Below are 20,614 nucleotides of genomic sequence, written 5' to 3'. Positions count from 1 at the left end.
CCTATAAGCTAATGCCTCCAGCCTGCAACCTCCTGGCTAGCGCTTTCTTCTTTATGGCATTTAACTACTTTTCGTGAATCACTGTTTGAGCTTATATTATCTTGCCCCTGGGAAAATGTCAAGAGGACACAGATAATCAGGGAAATCTTAGGGTGGAAATTGTTATTTATATAGGCAGGAGGCAGGCCAGGAGCTGAGAAAGGGCTGAGGGAAAAGTTTCTAGCAGGTTAAGATCCAGTTTCATTAGGAAGATCAACTGAACTTAATTCTTATCTGACTGGATTAACGAACTTCAACTGCAGGGCCTCTGTACACAAAGGAAAAACAATGGAGCTGGATAAAGGGGTTCTATACCTGTGCGGTCAGCGATTTAAAAGTAATTTATGAATGAATCTACATTATCGCAGACCCTCATCAGTGAACGCTGACAAACTAGAGGGCTGTTACACAACCCACACATAACTGTCCTTTAAAAATGACTGACTTCAGACTTTGCTAAACCAAAAGTTAACGAGAAGCTTCACAGTGCCTTCTCCGAGTGACAGTGGTGGTTCCTGGTGCAGAGACAACCGGCTGACATCTCATCTCCATTCCTTTCTAGTGAGGAAGAGGCGGCTCGCAGACTTGACTGGGCCTATCATTCCCAAGTGCCGGAGTGGCGTCTAGTGTGTGGCGGCGATGACCACGCCCTTGAACTGGACATGTTCTCCTGATACTCCGTGCTCTGCAGTGGAAACCAGAAGGCAAAATGCCAGCACAAAACCCTTTTGTGGTTCAGTTCTTTATGCACTAAAGGTTTTAGGTTAACTAGTGGTTGTAGTTGAAAATTTTATAAACTATGGCTAATGTGAAGTTTTTCTTTAGTCACAGGAGTTCAGTCTGGTTATTATTTAAAAACTAAGAAGCCCCTAAACCGGCAGATCTTACTGAAGATGATGCTATAGCAGCAGTGACTTAACCCCAAGCACTGGTTTTGGTGGCCTTGCTAGGTGGTGTTTCAGGTGTATTTAAAACATGTAACACATGAACAAACAGCACACTCTTCCGCAATATTCAGAAGTATTATAAAATACTTTATTACAAATTTGATCTTAACAGTTAGCAAACAGATCATAATTCTTTATTAATCTTCCTTTAAATTTTAAGGACCTCAAGATTAAAGTTGCCAAACTGATTACCGGATCACGAATATAATTGAATATAATTTTGCCCCTAGAGAAAGACAGAAAGACTGAAGCCACAGAGCTCTGCCAGGAATCACAGAACATGAGATTCCTTTTGCTGGATATGAGGAAATGATAGAAAAGCCAATGGTAAAATTTCAAGTTACAAAACCCATCCTTTCTTTACCAAGCCCAGGCACCAACATCTCCTTGAGTGTTCCTTATGAACACCTGGGATTTAGTTACAACCAATACCAGAGTCAGAAAGAATTCTGTCCTTACCAAATGTCAACCTTCTGATGGATGTGAAAACCTATAGCCAAATACTCGAAACCACCTTTGTGTGTTTCGCTGTGGGCTAGTGGCTTAGGTGAGGTCAAACATTAGAGGGATACGTTTCTAGTCCACCGTGGTTATGCTGACAAACTTTAACTCCCTGTGGTCACACCTATTAGACAAGTCACTGCTAATCTCATGCCTGTAAAAGCTAAAGCCTCTGAAGGCCAGTGTTGAAGATCCAGCTATTAAACAATTAGGAAACCCTGGCCAAACCATCCCAAGATGATGATTCTGAAAACGTTAATTTTGGTATTTCTGCCGACTCCTTTTTAACATCATGTGCACCTCTTGGGATCCAGCAAAAAGGTTCAGCCACAGTGCCCTAGTGCCTTTTACTATACCACAGTGCCAGTTAAGCTACCATTTCTGTTGCTTGCGGAGTTACTTTCATGATTGGGCAAATCTTACGATAAAGGACAGGCCAAAGAACTGATGAGCACAGACTAAGCTGCAGAGCACTGAGCAGAGAGGCTTTTGAGGAAGAAAAGTCCTGCACACGGAACTGTAAGGACGTGGACACTACAGGGTAACCAAAGGTGGAGCCAGGGCCTCGCCACTAGGAAAGCGTCTCTTGAGGCTGCAGACGGGCCCAGGCGTGGCACCATGCTGCAGGGATGGCCACCCCCCCGGCTTCTCTGAAACACAACTGCGGCTCTATTCTGCATCACTGGAAACTGCAACGTAATATTAAATCTGTTGGTTTATGGATGGCTGCGTATGTGTTTCTTGGTACCTCTGTGATGAGGACATGTGCCCAACCGCATGCTGGCAGGAGGCTGGACAACCACCATGGCAGTGCTGAATGACCTCAGAACGTGTCTTATACCCCGAGCTGCTCATCTCAAAGCAACTGCCCAAATGCCAGTGTCAATCGAGCTAATCGGAACCTCTCAAAAAGAGACTACTTGACAGCTAACAGTGTGGTGGGTGTTGAGGGAAGCAGAGACTATTGGGGGAAATCTCTCGCAGAAACAAATCAGTAAACACTGAAGGTGGCCCACATCTTTAAGACCATCTGCTCCATCAGATGAGCTGGTCTAGAACAGGAGGTGGCAATTTTTTTCTGTAAGGGTTCAGATAGTACATATTGTAGGCTTTGCAGTCCATGATGTTTCTGTTGTAAATACTTCATTCTGCCTGCCATAAATCCTACGTAAATGAACGGGTATGGCTATTCCCATAAAACTCTGTTTACAAAAGTAGGAGGTGGGCCAGATGCTGGAGTCCGCAGATCCTGGTCTCGTGCTCTCGGGCTAACAGACACGAGGTGAAGGTAGAAGTGGATAGCAGGTGACCTAAGGAACCTGGTTCCAAGGAGTGTACTTCCGGGGCCACAGCTTTCACACTTTTGCCATCAGAACAGATAGGTGTAGTGACAAGAAAAAAACTACTACCAGCCTTGCTGCGTGGTACAGAACAAGCATGACCTGGTCACTGGGCGTCCCCTGGCAGCTCTGGGACCCCACACAGCTCACCTTTTTCTGTGCTCTAGCATCTTGAGTCAGAATGTGCCAGAAGTGGCCAGCACCCACCTTCCATTCCCTCCCCCTGTGAAGTATAGGTGGCCAGTATGGCGGCCAGTTTGCCGAAGTGCTCTCGGACAGCACCAAAGCCTCCCGTTTGTGTTGCTGCAGCCTTGATATTCTCCAATATGGGGTCCCTCAAACCTAGCTTTGTGGCAGCTTAGAGAAATGCTGACGCTGCGGCTCACACAAGCAGGGCCCATCCTCGTCAACATCAGGCCTTGGCTCTGGGCTCATGGGGAGCTGCACCTGCTGTGAAAGTTCGCTGGGGATGCGTGGCCGTCGGGCTGTACACTCGCATTCCTCTTTAAAGCTGTTCTGGGCAGGGATTGAAGCTGGCCTGTTCCCTTTCTCTTGACATGTAACACAACAGGCTGTGAATCCCTGTCCTTGGCAGGCAGGGCAGGTCAAGACGAGCTGGCGGCACTGGGGAGTCGAGCAGAGTTTATACTGGTCCCATGGGGCTCCACAGTATGAACATTCTGAGGAAGGTAGAAAAGCCTTCGTTATAAACACACGTGTGTGTATGCAGAGAGGCACTTTCCAGTTCCTAAATATAACTCTTAGCTCACCAGAACCTAATATGTCCTGTTGCACCTGGGAAGGTTTCTAAACATTAAGTCTCCTGTCTTCTAACAGAAAATGGTCCCCATCACCACTTTTTTGAGGGAGCTGGCTCCTGGGAATTGTCTTCCTAATTCCCACATTCACTGACCCATCCTTTTTCCCATTTAGAAAACAGGTAGTAATGCTTCTCTTTCATTAACTATTCCAGAGCTGGCCAACCACCCCTTGTTCAACAGTCTTTTCCCTTTAGCTTGTTCCCTTTTCAGTGGGAAACAACACACCTTAATGCAGGTGATCCCACAGCTACATTCAGCTTCCACAGTGCACATCCCGCTTGCCCAGGCCTGAGGGTCTCCTGCTGTTGCCAGCGGACCCCTGACCACCCGGATTCCTAAAACTTACATTAGCTACCTTCTCAGGTCCTTTTTTCCTGCTGACTTCCTGTTACCACTGATAACCTCATTCTTCTTCAAGTCTCCTTACCTAGCTTATCTAAGCTACCTTTGGGCCTTCTCGCTCCCCTTTGTACTCCACCTAGCTCCAAAACATTTGAAGTAGCTTTCAATAAGAGAGAAACATAAGACCGTGAAAATGAATTTAAAAATCATTCAAACTCACATCTTATTCATTATCTGAGCGGTAATACCATCTCACTTTCTGATCCGAAGAGTTCTACAAAACTGCAATAGTCACTAGGATTGTCTGCCTGTGACCTTCCTATACAAGAGTGTGACATCCAGGGGTGAGAGCCATTTTTTCTAAAGGCTTATTTCCATCCTTCTTTACTAAGTGCCCTCATCTGGTACCACGTTACTGTGGCCTCAAAACTATAGTCAAACCACATACTTCCTGTGACCACCCCTTCCTGAGACTGCCTCTGTCTCTGGCCTTGGCCCGCGGTTCAGCTCCCACCTTGGAATGCCCCACCCACAACTCTAAAGTGCATACCACATGTGTCCATATACCATCTAAACTAGAGGTTCTTTTATTTTGTGCCATAGGTTTACTTGGCAGTTCAGTGAAGACTATGAACTCTGTCTTAGAAAAATACTTTTTAAATGCATAAAATAACCTACACAGGATTACACAGGAAACTGTATTATGTAGAAATACAAAATGTTAAAGTTGTTTTTTAAAGTCTGGGATATAATATTTATTAGCACATTAAATAATAAGACTTAGTGGTGGGCCAAATAACTATTTCCATTTGGAAGCAATGATGAACATCAATGCTATTTTGAGATATCTGGACAACTGTAATCTATGGAAATATTGTGATTTCCATTGACAACAAAGTCACAGGTACGTCCAGCATTACTGATTTGTTGCTTATAGTCATAACTGAAGGAAATGCTACATTTAAGTGAGGAGTTATGAAAATAAAGATAAATTTATTATAATTATTTTCCCATCCAAATTCATAGAATCCCTGAATTCTATATGTTGACACCAGGTTAAGATTTAGCCTATTAATTCAACTCCTAGCAGGTAGTCAGAACAAGGGACATTATCCTCATTTTAAAGGACTGGCCTAACTACCATGTTCCCCGAAGATAAGACCTAGCCGGACCATCAGCTCTAATGCGTCTTTTGGAGCAAAAATTAATATAAGACCCGGTCTTATTTTACTATAATATAAGACCGGGTCTTATATTAATATAATATAATATAATACAATATAATACAATATAATACAATATAATATAAAATAAAATAAAATAAAATACCGGGTCTTACATTAATTTTTGCTCCAAAAGACGCATTAGAGCTGATGGTCCGGCTAGGTCCTATTTTGGGGGAAACATGGTAGTAACTGGTGAGGCCAGGATCCCCATACAGGCCTCCCGACTCCTGGTCCAGGGCTCTGTCTGCTGCACCACTGTATCTCCAACACTGTTGGGCAATGGTGGTGCTACTACTTTTTTTCCTATTTTATTCAAGTAATCAGTAGTGGTCTGCCTTCCAGAATGGTTAAAACAGAGTGTGTGCCTGATCACAAGTTTAGGGTCTGGGCCCCTGCAGACCTACCTGACACTATGTCACTGTTGTAAGACAAGGCATAACGCTCATCGAAAACGAACAACTTCCCTTTGTAAAACCCATCAGGAAACTCTTCCAAGTACTTGTGGATGCCACCCTTGAGCTGGAACACTTCCTTGCACACACCCTATATATGGAAAAACAACAGGAAATCTGAGGAGACAAGCAGAGACCAGTGAAGCTCCACAGAGGAGTGGCATGTGGTGACGAATGCTAAAGGGGTGCTCCTGGCTCCCACTGCAGGACACCGAGACACTGCTGACCAAGGGGTCAAGGAACCAACTGGCCAGATCTTGCCTACGAGGGGGACAGGTGATGACAGCAGTCAGGGCCTTCACACTCTAGATCCTACGAAGCCCGACTATTTTTGCTGCCCCCTAAATATAGGAAGACACCTGTTGGGACATGCAATGTTACTGAATTTGCTCTTCTCAGGATTAAGCAAAAGGATTAGGAGAAGGGAGATGTTAACTAATCTTTCCCTTAGTTACTTGATGATTCTTAGAGACTGCGAAGTGCTTTTCGCATCTTGAGATTTAAGAACTGCAGATTTTGTACTTATAGACTCTAAGCTGGAAACATACTAGGGGGAAAATAACGCCCTAGCGGGCGGGAAGTAACAGAGGGAACGAAGGTGGGGGTGGAGAGCTCCACACATGCAGTAGGTGAGGTCGTCTTCTCTGCCACGCCTGCAGGGCCCCAAGGGTGGTGACTCACCTTGGCTTTGAGGTAGGCTGAACCCCGCTCACAACGGATGCCCCCAGTGCAATACATCAGTACCCTCTTCTCTCTGAAAAGTTCCAGATTTTTGTCAACGTAGCTGGGGAAGTAACTGAATTTCCTGATGTCTGGGGCTAAGCAGCCTTGGAATCGTCCCTACAACATGGGAGCAGCAGAAGGAAAATGATCAGAAAAGAATACCTGGTAGGAACAAAGGTTCTTTCTGTGTCAAACACCCCAACCTCAGCAAGCAAATACTTGCTAGTTGCTGTTTTCATCCCACACTCTGACCTTTCAACTTCAAGATTTGGAACTCAGAAACAAGTCTGGTGGGCTGCAGGTCACCTTCTCCGAGTCTTCAAGGGAACTGGAGAAACTGCCCAAAGCAAATTTTACAAGGTCCTTGATACATGTCAAGGGTAGATACATGGGAGCCAGAAAGTATATTATTTGCTAAGATGTCTTTAATTCATACTTTCTTGGACTTTCTCACCAGATCCTGGGTTCAAAGGCTTGGGTCTTCTCTGAAGAGGCTAGCAGTAGAAAGAGATCCATGTGCCTTGGCCACGGGTGGGCACACACAGTGTCCTCTTTGGAAACATGCTATGCTGTGGGGACTAAATTCTGGTTCTTACTTACTATTTTGCTTTCATAGAAGTTTCTGCAGTCCAGTAAGATAGTATCACTTTGTTCTTGATTTGCCTGAGACAAAAACTTTTCTACTTCTTTATGAAATTCACCTGGGGATAAATGGATTCCTAAAACCAAACCAAAAAATTAGTTACAACAAAACACATAAAAAAACAAAAAAAACCCCATCACAGTTGGCCCAGGCCAATGACTTACATGTTGCTTTGTTTCTTTCCACCTAAACTTTTTATAATTATGTCTCAAAATAACACTATCTGATGATCATGATGAAATAATTTAGTAATTCCAGGTGCCCTCACTCTCCCTCCTCCTAAGATGAGCACTGTGGACACCTGGAAGTTTAGAAATAGTCAAAGAAGTTTGCATCCTTATATCTGATCTAACCCAACGATAAAAGCCAGATACTTGGGATCTAAATTGCCATGTGGGTCTGTTGGTCCATTTTATGGCCAGTGTTCTGTTGTCACCTGGAGGAGCCTGGACATGTATATACTTGACTATAGGCTTTATAAACTGTTCTATACCAAGGTCAAGTACATGTTCAAGGCTAAGAACTTTGGCACAGGCAGGTGTGAGCATAAAGTTGTGGAATAAAGTTGGAATATGTTTTTTAAAAGTACAGCAAGGTAAGAAGGATGCGTCTTAAGTTTGTGTGCATGAGTAAAAGAGAAAAGGGTAGGAGGGGTTGATAGCAGGAATGATGTACTTGTATGAGAAAGAAGAGGGAGGGAGAAAAGGATGAAAAGAGGATGGAGGAGAGAAAGGAGACGAAGAAGATAAAAGATTAAAAACGAGAGAATCTGTCTGGTGGGTCCTTTTGTCTTCTCAACTCTCCAGAATAGAAATATTCCTGTATCTTTAGGGGTTCAGATATCTCAGTAGATTGCAAGGAACTTTGGAGAATTTGGTGGTGTGGAGTAACCACACCTCACGGGCTTCAGTCACCACCCGAGACACAGCCTGACAGCACCAAAAGAGCCTCTTTCCGCTCAGGAACGAATCCCAACAACCACCTGGAACTGCTGGGTACCCAGGTGGGGCTGGAGCCCCAGAACACAGCCAAGGAATATGGATGCTGACCTGCCCAACCTAGGATTGTAGGGAGAATGTAACAAGGCGAGATTTTATATAAGTAATTGTCACGTAATTATACAGTCACCAAAACAATGGGGTGAAAAGGGAGGTTCAAAACTCTGGTGAGCAGCATGGAAATCTGCCAAGAATTCTACTTAGAGGGAGCCACCGGGAGCCACACCCATTCCCATTGCTACTATTGCTGCTGCTCTCCTGGCCCTGCGATGGCCTCAATGGACAGTGAGTCATATGGACGTGTTTAAAAGAGGTGCCTTCAAACAACTTGGCTCAAATGACAAAAGCACAGTACTGCCTGGAGCCCACTCTCCCCTAACCTCCTGACCAGTGTCCTTTAGGGCCCAGGAAGGGTGGTTTGTCGTCATCCTGCCTCCTGATAAGGTAGGGACACTAAGGAGACACCTCCCTTTTTGGCCCTTCTCACCTCGTGTATTGAGTCTCTTTTTTCAGATGCTTGTATTAAGATTTCCCCCCTGGCTTGACTCTTAGAGCCTTCTTTTCAATATTTACGTATTAAAAAATGAACAGCATCAGTCAGACCTTTTTGCTTCCTGATGAAAGGAGACAATACTACCTATGAAGTAGTCTTAGAGAAAAAACCAGTAGCTCAGACCTGAATCTCATCCAGTCTCAAGATCTGAACTGTCTGATATGGTGGCCACAGGTGACCAGCCACATGCACTTGAACTGTACTTGAGATGTGCTATAATAAAGGTGACATAGATACAGGCTATCGAGGACTTAGGATGCAACACAAAGTCAAATCATTTTTTACATGAGATACACGTTGAAATAATATTTTAGCTCTACTATGTACTGAAATTAATGGCACTTGTTTCCTTTTCCTTTTTATGATGTGGCTACTAGAAAATATAAAATTCCATATGTGGTTCACATTATATTTCTCTTAGCACTACTCTAAATCTAACTACTAATTTATAGAAAATAGAGGACAGAGGAACATCTCATAGACGCAATCAGCATTATCCTGATTGTGGGAAACTCTCCGAGCAAAATGATCTAGTTACTTTAAAAAATAAACTTTAAGAGGAATAAAAAGATGGCGGCAAACCTATTGGTTACGAGAGACTTAAAGAGACCTAGTGGTCAAACGCAGTGAGTAGACCTTACCTGAATCCTAATAGAAACAAACATAAAAAATTATGAGATCAGTGGGAATTTTAAGCACTGAATAGATGTGTGATAATATTAACAGGAATTACATTTTTAACAGGAATTACTGTTAAAAATGTTTTAGGTGTGATAAATGGTTTGAGTTTTGTTTTCATCTTTATCTTTTAGAGATATCTACTAAATTATTTATGAATGAAATGACATGATATTGGGATTTCCTTCAAAATAATGCAGGATGGGGAAAGGGGACAGGTATAGATGAAAGTCGGCCATGAATCTGTAATTGCTGAAGCTGCGTGATAGGTACATGGGAGTTCACTCTAGTCTTTTCTCTACTGTTTTTAATGTTTGAATATTTTCATAGTAAAAAGTAAATCAGAAACAAAAATCCCAGCCAATAAATGTCTATCTTTCAACCACCTATGGTAACCATGAGGAAAAGAGGGACTAGAACATTCTAGAGCATTTGGAAACAAAAATGCTTTGGTGTTGAAAGCCACTTGCTTCCTGTAGCAAAAAGCGTGTGTGTTTTATTCAGCTGATGAACTATTTACAAATAATAATTACACTCTTCCCAAATTGCTATCTTTGGATAGAGAAAACAACTTCTTGCCAAATCATTATGAAGAACTACGGCAGGTCATTCTTAGGGGCCAGTCAATTACCACAGCACCAAAGAGAAGACCGATTTTTGAATGACCCAAGTGTTAGCCAACCCACAGCTATTTAAAGAGAGAACCCATCACAAGTCTTGCTGGTCAGTGTCTAACTTTCGCATTTGTCTCTACGTGTTTTATCCATTTGAAGAAAAGCAATTTTTTTCTTCTAAGAGCAAGCATACCAGGCTTCTTGTAGGAGATTTTATTGGGACTGATCCCCATAGGCACGATTTCTTCAAACACACCAACACGCAATTCTGGAAAACAGCAAGCTCCTCCTTCGCTGGTCTAGCCAATGAAGAAACAAAACAGGGTACAGCCTTTCTCTCTCTGTCCAGGCAGAAGACATTTATGAGCAACATGATTCCCCCATGTGGTGCCAAGTGCTCATCTGATCATTCACTAAAAAGGCAGTGATGCCCTGAAAGGGCCAGGTGGTCGCTCTAGTGAGCAAACACATCTAAGTTTCCGAGTCCAGACTGGGTAAGCCGTCACATCCTTATTCTGTAAGAAGGGAGAGTACGGTCCGGGACGGCACTAACTTGCCCAAGACCACAGGGCGACTTAGAGGCACAAGCATGCTCCTTCTACCGCACTGCCCTGGGACCTAATGGGGAAAAGGTATTTATCGGGCATACGTATTTCTCTACACTGACCTCCTCCTCATAACCTACAGCAGGAAGAGGCACCGAGGCAGAAGCAATGGCCCAGACCCATTTCATTTTCAATTTCTCTTACCTTAAAATCATCCTTACACAGATAATCCTTAAACAATGGGCAGGAAAGCATGACTTCCACATACAGTCTGGTTGCCAGTTTACTCCCCCCAACTGTCCCATTGATTCCTTCTGTAGCAATTCGAACCTGAGACACAAGATAGTAAGAGAAAGGGAATGCAGTCTGCTCTTAGCTTCGTTTAAACCCTCCCAGGGCAGAACTGGCTCATGTGTGTCAATGAGTTTAACAGGAGAAGCAGACACTGCTGTGGCTACTAAAGTGCTGTCACACAAAGATACCTGTAGTTTTCCAAAATGGCACTGCCTACAGATGAGGCACTCAGTTAATATGTGCTGAACAAGAGAATGAAATGAATGAAACTACTGGAAGCCCCATTTGCTATGGAGCTCCACTTGTCCAATGGCCAAAGAACTGAATTTTGAGCTTAATCCAGGTCAGCAGAGCTAGAATCAAGATTCAGCTTTGCCACTTATTTGCCAAGTGGCCCTGAGAAAATTACTTCTCTGAAACTCAATTTCTTCATCTTGATAAAACAGGGGTAAAAGAGAACCAACAACGAAAAACACTGCTGGGGAGCTAGTGCCCCAGTCCTAAAGCACGGAGCACATCTGAGGGCTGGGAAGGGGAGTGAGGTGAGTACATCTCTGCATGGTGTTTTGGGCAAAGCCCACCATTGCAAACCCACTCACCGGGATACAAATTCCAGGAGGAGTGTGTGTGTTTTGTTCACTGTTGCATAACCAGTGCCACACAGTAGGCATTCAATATGTATCTGTTGAACAAATGAACATGTATCCACATCTGAGGCTTCTCAAACCCTGTACTCTCTTTGAAATGTTTCAACGGTTAGGAGACGTTAGAGCCTGGGTTAAGGGCCCTGCCTCACGAAGCAGTGCTCTGGAGGCCCTGCCAAGTTAGTTGTTTTGGTTCTACACAATCCTTTGGATGAGTTTAAAGACAGATCATCTTAGAGGGAGCTGAGCTCTCCAGAGAAAAGTGCTAAGACAAAGTGCCAACACAGTATCATGGTATTCTCTGGAAATGGGCTCTAATACGTTTTTTGGAGAAAAAAATTAATATAAGACCCGGTCTTATATTACATAATATTTTATTATACCGGTATTATATAACATATTATATTACATTATATACCTGGTCTTATAGTAAAATAAGACTGTGTCTTATATTAATTTTTCCTCCAAAAGACACATTAGAGCTGATTGTCTGGCTAGGTCTTATTTTCGGGGAAACACGGTACCTATGTAATAACAATGGTACCTCCAGATGCATAGAATTTGAAAAATTTTAAAAGGCCCTTTTTATTGAGGGCCCAGAGAAGATACTTCATTTGTTGCCTCACTTGATTCAATTCTTTAGGGCATGGAAATAAATGGCATTCATTTCACAAGCCAATGACAACTAACTATCTGGAGTTCCATGATGAGCATTCTGGATCAAACCTAGATCTTACTGGCTCCAAATCTTTTAATGTTTTTCCTTTCCAAAGTTTCCAATGCATGCCTTCAAATATCTTGAGGCCATAAGGAATGTATCGTAATAAGGATTAGAAGCTTCTTTCCATAATTCCAGAATTTTCAAGTTCTCCTCTTTCTCTACCTAAACGCTAATATTCTGCCAAATCTCCTGCCAGCAAAAAACTCTCTCAGTAAACTGGGCATGGATCCTTGAAGCCTAAGATTTTAGACAGAAGATCCAGGCAGGTGCTGCCACATTGTGGTCAGAAACCCTCACTGCTAGTTCACCTTTTGGGTGGACCAAGAATAAGAATCTGCCCCTAAACCAAGGAAAGATACTGGTATCCTTTTTGTACATTCAGGTTTACTGTGAGAATATCCATCTTTCAAGGTATTCTCTAAGTAGAGATTATGATAAATGTATTCATTCCACAGATGTTTACTAATTATTTTACTATGTGCCAGAAATTGTGCTAGGAATTAAGGATATAGTGGTTGGAAAAAATATAGTTCTTGCCCTCTTGGAGCTTACAGATGGAGGTCACACATATTAAGATAAAAGTTACAAATTGACATGTGCTATAAAAATTACTACAAGATGCTATGAGAGTGTATTTTAGAAAAATGAATTTAGATTGAAGGTCAGGAAATCTCTTTGAGGAAGTGTCATTAAAACTGAGAACTGAAGGTTGAGTAAAACTTAGTTTGAGAAACCAAGTGGGTGTGGAAGAGTTCCTTGAAGAGGAGTTTTCTTATAAAAAGGCCCAAAGACACAAAAAAAACTTTGTGGGCTCCAAGAAACTGAAAGCCACAGTTGCTGGAGTGTAATGAGTAAAGAACAGTATCAGGTAAGTGGAAAAGGTACGAAGGGGCCAAATCATGCAGGAACCTAACGGCATGTTAAGGATCTGGGTTTTATTCTAAATGCACTGGATAGCCATTGAAAGAGTCTGAGGAGGGAGTGATACGATTTTATGTCACTTTCAATATCATTCTGGCTGCCGTGTGGAGAATGGATTAAACCACGGGCAAGGATGGAAGAATGGAGAGTAGGTTATAAGCTACTGAAAAGGACTAGGTCTGAGAGCATGGGGGCTTGGTCTAAGGTGGTGGAAGTGGACAGAAATGAATGGAGTCAAGGGTTGTTTTAAGTGAAGCTTTCAGTCACTACCTTTGGAAATCAGAGATGTGGAAAATGACGATCAAATGATTGCCTCAGGGAATTAAAGCCTGGGACATGCGTGGGAAAGGTGAGGTGTAAGATAGTGCCAGAGGGGAATCTCAGAAGGAACCTAGTTCACTTTTTTATTTAAATTTTTAAAAATGTAAACTATACACACACGTATATATATGTAATCAAGGATATTAAAAAAATAATAAAAACAAGAAAATAAAAACCAGCCATGAGCCTCTTGTAGAGAAAATCACTGATTAACATTTTGGTATCTACTACCTTCCATCTTTATACACACACTTGTGGTTTTGTCACATACATTCATTCCTTTATTCAATATTCTCCAAATATTTACTGTCTGTCATGTGCTAAGCCCTATTCTAACACCGACAATACATCAATTAATTAAGACATAATCCCTGTCCTCATGAAGCTTATATTCTACATTATGTATAGAAGCTTATACTCTAGAACAGGGGTGTCCAAACTTTTTTCAACGTTTTTTACCAAGGGCCATATACGGTAAAATACACAAACAGCTGGGCCACTAACTCGAGGTAAAGTATGTATTGCCTCACCTGGTTTATTTAAGTAAACTAAATATATTTTTGGAATTTGCTGCGGGCCAATTAACAATGGATTGCGGATCGCAGTTGGCCCGCCCGGGCTGCAGTTTGGACACCCCTGTTCTAGAAGCTTACATTCTAGATTACAGAAGTGTATATTCTATATTATAGGTCATAGTTTATATTCTATATTCTATTCTATGTAATATATTCTATGGAAGCTAATATTCTATATTATAATATAGAAGTTTATATTCTAGATTATAACAAATTAAACAAAGGTTATACTTTCAGATAGTAGTAAATTCTTTAAAATTCTCTGAGCAGAAGGGGGTAGAAAGTGATGATATTTGCAGAGGACTACTTTAGCGTTCTGAGGAGATAACCTTTGAGCAGAGATCTGAAGTGAGGAATGAGCCATGTGATGTTCTAGGGAAAAAGCATTCTAGAGCGAAGGGAAACAGCAAATGTCAATACCACAAAATGGTAAAACCCTGACACAGTCTGGGAAAATTAAGAAGCAACTTGGAATCATACCTCTATGTATAGTTCTGTAAAACGTTTTTTTTCAATTACTAGATGGAGAACATTTCCCTATGCCCGGGGTCAGCAAATATGTCTGCTTTTGCATACAGGTTTATTGGAACATAGGCAAACCCATTCTTTTACATGATGTCTACGGTTGTTTTCATGTTACAACAGCAGGGTTGAGTAGTTTTTTACCCAAAGCCTAAAATAGTTACTAATTAGCTCGTTAAGAAAAAGTTTGCTGACCCCTGGCTTATGCCACTAAATATTCTTCTAAAACACTAAGTTAATAGTTATTTAGAATTCTACTTAAATGCCTAGCAGGATTTACTAATTGCTAAGAACCCAACAGTGAATGCTTTCGTAACAAGCACAGCCTCTGCAATCCAAGCTGGAGGCCAGACAAGCGCAGTGAAGGATGGGGTGTGGGAGGGGTTACCTTGCCTGTGAGGTGCAGGTGCTGACACAGGGCTGTCTGCCAGGCACAGACCCAGTGCGGATCTTCCAGGTCGCAGTAGCAGTAATAAAGTAGCACTTCCCCTTTGTCACTGCCCTGGCCACTGTAGAAAGAAAACCACAGGGAAAGAGCATCTGAGTCACTGGCATAAGGAGGCCGTAATTCACAAAGGATCCTCGGCAGAATCAGAGGGAAGGCCAGGATGGAGCACCTCATGGCTGCCTTTGCTCCAAAGAAGACAGTATCTGTACTTTGTAGCTGAGTAAACTGAGGCCAATTCCTCCCAGGTGAGATAGTTACAAAGTAACAGTCAGGACTCAAACACCAGCCTTCTGCAACTAGAACCCATACTCTTTCTACTGTGCTGTCTTATACTAACTAGTGGGGGGACCTGGGTGGGTCTCTTAACATCTCTGAGCCTTGATTTCCTCTTCTGTAAAACTGGAAAACTGAAATAAGCTGCATTTCCCAAAGTGTGCTCTGCAGCTGTTCTAGGAAACTACGTGTCTGAGAAATCCCAAAGACAGCAGACAGCATCTCCCTCTGAGTCACAGTGAAAGTCCATTATCCATTGCAGGCTCTGAGAAGTCCTGCAATAAAGGACATTTTAACCTAGTGCTCCCCAAATCTATCTGTCTTCAGTGCGTCTTTTCAACACTTGATAGCATCTTCCTTCCACAAGTAATGTTGCACGTACATATTTTAGACAATGCTATAGTAGATGCTAAGTAAGGTCCCATCCAGTTCTGGAATCTATAACTCTCTCATCAATACCTTCATCATGTTTCAGGGCCTACCGTCCTCCAAAACCTTCTCTAGTCTAAAGCCTATTTATTTTATTTTCTCTAAACTCCTGTAACACATTATTATGTGAACCTTACAAGTTCACTGATAATTAAATAGCCTGTCTCACATCATCTGCTAATTGTTTCATGTTTTTTTATTTATTTCTCTAACTGGAAAGCAAATTCCTCGAAGTGCAGGGCTATACAGAAATGACAAGGCCACATTTGTACAGCACTTTACAGTTTGCAAGTGCTCTTACCATCATCATTTTATATAATTCATACAGCAATACTGTGAGGTAGGGCCGGGCAGGCATTATTGTTCCCATTTTAGAAATGAGGAAATGAAGGCACACAGAATTTTAGTCACTAGCTCAAGTCTGACTCTAAGTTCAATTCTCTTTCTTCTATCTGATAAAAATACTGGTGATAAAAGTGAATCAAACTTGGACATTTTCTATTCACCAAATAGTTCAGGAATTGCTTAAAATTAGAAATCGGTCCTGTAGAATTCTATAATATTATGATTTGGTAAATTTTTCAAAGGCAAAATCTGAATTTCTAATCCTTCGCCTCTCTAAAAGTTAAAATCCTTTCTAAAACACATTCAGCTCACAAAACCACATTTGGTAACAAAAACCCTTTTTAAAGCTCTGACATCATTCATGGTAGAGGAATCATTAATATTTTTGGGCCTTTCCACTTCTCTTTGAAAATAATACAATTTTCTATTCTTTACCTTTCCCTAGAAGATGTAGGATGGTTTCTGAGAAACCTAGCAATACTGCCTGCTGCGTAGGTACATGGTACTGCGTAGACTATGCTCTTCTATTACACATAGTACATGTTTATTGGCCTAGCTTAGGCCGGTAGAGAAATTCTGTGCCTTTAGGATCTTGCCATTTCAGTGGATGGGTAGTGAGAGCCTCATTATGCCTGGAAAAACATTTTTAAAATTAAACCAAAAGTACAGAATGAAATTCTTACCTTATGAGCTCATCAGGGCTAAAGCAGCTCGTATCAGGGAGCCAAGCGGACATGTCATGGTTTCGAGTGAGGTACTCTATTAGAGGGGTCCTTTTGTCTGCAGACTTAAGACTCTTGGAGGAGTTCAACGTCACAGTCAGCTGCTTTAAAATAGAAGCAGTCTGGTGGCAAATTTCATCCGCATGTTGTGTTGCCACATGTCTATGGATGCTAGTTTGGTCTGTGAAGAGTTGCTGACAGCATTTCCACCATTTTTCTTTACATTCAAAGGAAGGTGCCGGAACTTCTTTGGTTTTGACAAAAAGGGCAAATGCCTGCAATGACACGCCGATGTCACTGTTAAATAACCTTAGGTTTAAGGCTAATGGAAGTCTCAGTGAAATCCCTTCTATTATGTTTCCACAGGGGTTTCCAGTTTTATGTTCTACTATCCTGTAGAACTTCCTGTGAGAGTAACAGTTTTCATAATAACCTTTATACCAGCTGGACCAGATCAGGAGTCTAAGGTAGCAGCTGCCCTAGTATCTGTCTGTTCTCCTTATGACTAGGTCTCCTGGGTTCCTGCGATTCCTCCCGTCACCCTAGGTGGGGAAAGGAACCCAGCCCCTCTGTCTAGGACCGGTCCTCAAGTGCTCCACCAGAAGTGTTCCTGAGCCACACCTGCCTACGATTCTCCTTTGCCTGGCATTGAATTAAGATCACTAGTAATGGCTCTGACTACACCTTACCTTGAACATGGCGACAGCCTAGTGTCTCACTAACCCTCCACTCCCTGGAGGACAACCTTGATAAACTACTTCTAGATCTATCTGCGTTAACTACACATGCATGATCCCACAACACCGACAGCAACTGTACCTTTTTCTTTGCGAATGAGTATTTCTTCTTTGTACTGACATCGAGCTCTGCTTTGAGACTACTACTGGGATTGATAACACTTGTGTCTTTCAAATCCAGGTCTGAAAATCGTAAAACACAGGTCTCCAGGTCCTCTCCCTGGTCTGGTGAAGTAGAAGAAGGCATCTGGCTTGGTTGCAAGAGTGGAGCAGATTCCTTTCAGTTAACTATCTCCTAGGAAGTGAGCAAGGGAGAAACAACACTGTCCAAGTCTTTGATTACTACTGGAAGTAAACTCAAAGCTAATCAATGATGCAAATGAGCATGGGCCCTGTAGCCCATTCGCTCATTCATTCAACAAATATTTATTTAGCAGGCACTGTTCTGGACACTGGGGAGATAGCAGTGAATGAAATAGAAAAAGTCTCTGCATTCCAGTGGGGGAGAGACAGGAGGTAAACAAATGAATAAATTGATTAAAAAATAAGTCAGATGGTAAAAAGGGCTACGGAGACAAATAAGCAGGGTAAGGAACCAGAGTGATAGAGGGGATCTTTAAAACACAGAGCGTAGTCTGAGGCAGTAGCATTTAAGCAGAAACCTGAATTAGGAGGCAAACCATGCAAACATTTAGGGTAAATGATATCAAAAAAGCCTGGGTACAATGGAAATCAACCAAGCTGTGTGCTAGCAACTTCAGTTATAGACACTGGGCAAATTCCCTTTCATAGAAGAAATAACTACTGAAACAGCCCCCATTTTAATGAGCCAGAAGAAATATACAAATTGTTACTGTGGCCAGGACTTGTCAAAATGGACACACTACAATCAACACACTGCATTCTTGCTTTTATAAAGCAAATGTTAACAAGTGACAAAGAGGCAACATGAAACACCAGAAAAGCATGGGCTCTGGATCGAGGTGCAGCTGGGTGCAAGTACGTGAACCTGGGCAAGACATTAAACGTCTGAGTTCTACGTCCCTAATTTCTAAACTGCAGATGACAATGTCTACATTGCAAGGCTGTAGTGAGGATTGGAAAGGACATGGGAAACGTCTGGCACATCCTTAGTTCTCCTACCACTCTTGGCTTATCTCAGACAACACTCTCCCTCAAGTATCCTACTCTGGCCACAGTGCACAAACACGCCATTCCCTCTCCTGCCTCAGTGTCTCCACATACACCTGTCCCACCGCCCCAAATTGACCTCCCCTCACTCGTAATCCTTTTCAGTTCTTGCTTTAAACTTATATATTCCTAACTATTCTATGTGGGGATTTTGGTATGTGCCCGGCACATAGAAAACAGTACTGCGGCTACAGGCCTTACTGAAACAGTTCAGGTCCCCGCTCTCTTGTAACTTACATTCCAGTAAGAGACACGAAATAAGTAAACAAATTTTAAAACATGAAAATATCAGTGATAAGAGCTGCTGCTTCTCAATTGCCTTTGGTGGGGATCCTCCATATTGTCCCCAACTTTAAATATTGAATCACTTTATCTATAGTCACCCTGTAAGTGATCTCATCTACTCCCAAGGACTTAAAAACTTTATTTGCCTCAGAATAACTGTGTAAGGGGGGGATAATATATGTGAAACTAGACTGGCTCTTAGTTGGTAATTGTTGAAGCTGGTTGATAAAGTACATGGAGGTTCATTATATAATTTTCTCAACTTCTGTAAATATTTGAAACTTCCATTAAAAAAAAGGGAAGCAATCATAAATAAAGGAAAATTTAACTTTAGAATACTATATGCTGACTCCAGATTTATATCTCCAGGTGGGGCCCTCTCTCCTGAACTCCAAATTCACACATCCAACTGTCTACTGGATAGCTTCAGCCGGAGGGCTAACAGGCTGTTCAGAGGTAACCGTTCAAAACCAAACTCTTGCTCTTCCCGTCTTCCTTACCTCCATAAATGACAAGTCTATCCTTCCTGTTACTCAAAAATCTTTGGGCTTCTTCTTGACGCCTTGTTCTTTCAAAACCATCTTCCAGTCCCTCCGAAAATCCTAGTAACTTTGCTTTTTGAAATACAACCAAATCAGATCACTTCACACCACCTTTACTACAAACTCCGTTCAAGCCACCATCGTTGCCTGACTGAATTATTGCAACCCACTAACTGCCCTCCTCCTGGAGGAGACAGAGGCACCTTAAAAAATAAGATTAGTCTCCAAAGGCTTCTCAACGCACTCAGATCAAGTCCAAAGTACTTACAAAGCCCCTCCCACCACCGCTCTAATCTCAACTTCTACTCCTCCCCCTTTGCCCACTACCTCTGATTGCACTGTTCTCTTTGCCCATTCTTAGATGGGTCATCAGCACCAAGAAAGCAGGGATTTTCCTTTGTTCACCACTGCATCCTCAGCATCTAGAACACGGCCTGGCACATAGGAGGTGCTAAATGTCAATACATTTGTTGAATGAACTGAAACATTGGGTAGCCAGGGACGGCTTCATGAAGGACCTGATGTTTGAGCTGGGACCTAAATGACAAGCCATCTATGCAGATTTAGAAGCAGAGATCTTCCGGCAAAAGAAATAGTACCAATTCCTAAAGGGAGAACAAGCTTGACTCATTGGAGGCACAGGAAGAAAGTCCGAGTGGTTGGAGTACGGTGATGAGAGAGGAAGAACCCTGGAAGCCAGGGTATGAAATCTGCATCGGCAAGTCATTGGAGCACCGTGAACAAAGGAGTAACGTCGTCTGATTCTGGATTCGTTCTGAAAGTAGAGCCAGCAGGGTTTAGGGATAGATTGTTATGTAGGAGGTGAAGGAAAAGGAGGAGCCACGAACGACTTCTACCTACATTCTTAAATTAAGCAATCGGCTGGACGGTGCCGTATATCGGAACTGAGCACCGGGTCTGGCCCAATTTCTCCGCCCAGCGTTCCCGAGGAGGCAACAGCCCGGAAGTGGGAGTAAGATGCGCACGTACCCGCCAGTCCCGATCCTTTCTTACACCTTTCTTCATTGAACCTTCTCCGCCTAATCAGTGACACTACTCACCACGCTCGAGCCTCCACCCCCCACCGTGAGTTTACGTAGCCAAAAAGCGCTCGAGACGTCACTTCGCTCCGGAAGTCTTCGAGGATGTTAGCGAAAGGGCCGCCGGGAAAATCATGACGAGCCCCTGAGGGCGGGTCTGAAGTGGAGGCGGAGACTAAAGC

At 42.6% G+C, this 20,614-nt stretch overlaps 2 protein-coding genes across 5 annotated transcripts in view; one reads left to right on the top strand and one right to left on the bottom strand.

Annotated features, from left to right (window-relative positions):
- Positions 1–2,210, top strand: part of TMOD1 (tropomodulin 1) — a 79,259-nt gene extending 77,049 nt beyond the window's left edge. For both annotated transcript variants that reach the window (XM_019729186.3, XM_019729185.3), the window contains exon 10: positions 602–2,210. In XM_019729186.3, coding sequence (XP_019584745.1) covers positions 602–666 — 65 coding nt within the window. In that variant the 3' untranslated portion in view covers positions 667–2,210. The remainder of the gene's footprint in view (positions 1–601) is intronic.
- On the bottom strand, positions 1,053–20,575 carry TSTD2 (thiosulfate sulfurtransferase like domain containing 2). Of its 3 annotated transcripts, none has more exons than XM_019729183.3 (10): positions 20,454–20,575; positions 17,457–17,669; positions 16,599–16,912; positions 14,809–14,929; positions 10,627–10,752; positions 10,071–10,176; positions 6,992–7,110; positions 6,350–6,508; positions 5,621–5,759; positions 1,053–3,507 (listed from the first exon to the last, which is right to left on the bottom strand). In XM_019729183.3, the coding sequence occupies exons 2-10, from the start codon at positions 17,619–17,621 to the stop codon at positions 3,170–3,172; spliced, it is 1,587 nt and encodes a 528-aa protein (XP_019584742.2). In that variant the 5' UTR covers positions 17,622–17,669; positions 20,454–20,575; the 3' UTR covers positions 1,053–3,169. The 3 variants fall into 3 exon arrangements, with proteins under 3 accessions (XP_019584742.2, XP_019584740.2, XP_019584741.2); XM_019729181.3 differs by having other exon boundaries at positions 20,383–20,520; XM_019729182.3 differs by having other exon boundaries at positions 20,254–20,490.
- Between the last annotated feature and the right edge of the window lie 39 nt (positions 20,576–20,614).

The sequence above is a fragment of the Rhinolophus sinicus genome, chromosome 16 (assembly GCF_057876585.1).
Source record: "Rhinolophus sinicus isolate RSI-liver-muscle chromosome 16, RSI-T2T, whole genome shotgun sequence".
NCBI lineage: Eukaryota > Metazoa > Chordata > Mammalia > Chiroptera > Rhinolophidae > Rhinolophus > Rhinolophus sinicus.
Note: the sequence above shows the minus strand (reverse complement) of the source record. Positions and strands in the feature narration are given on the sequence as shown.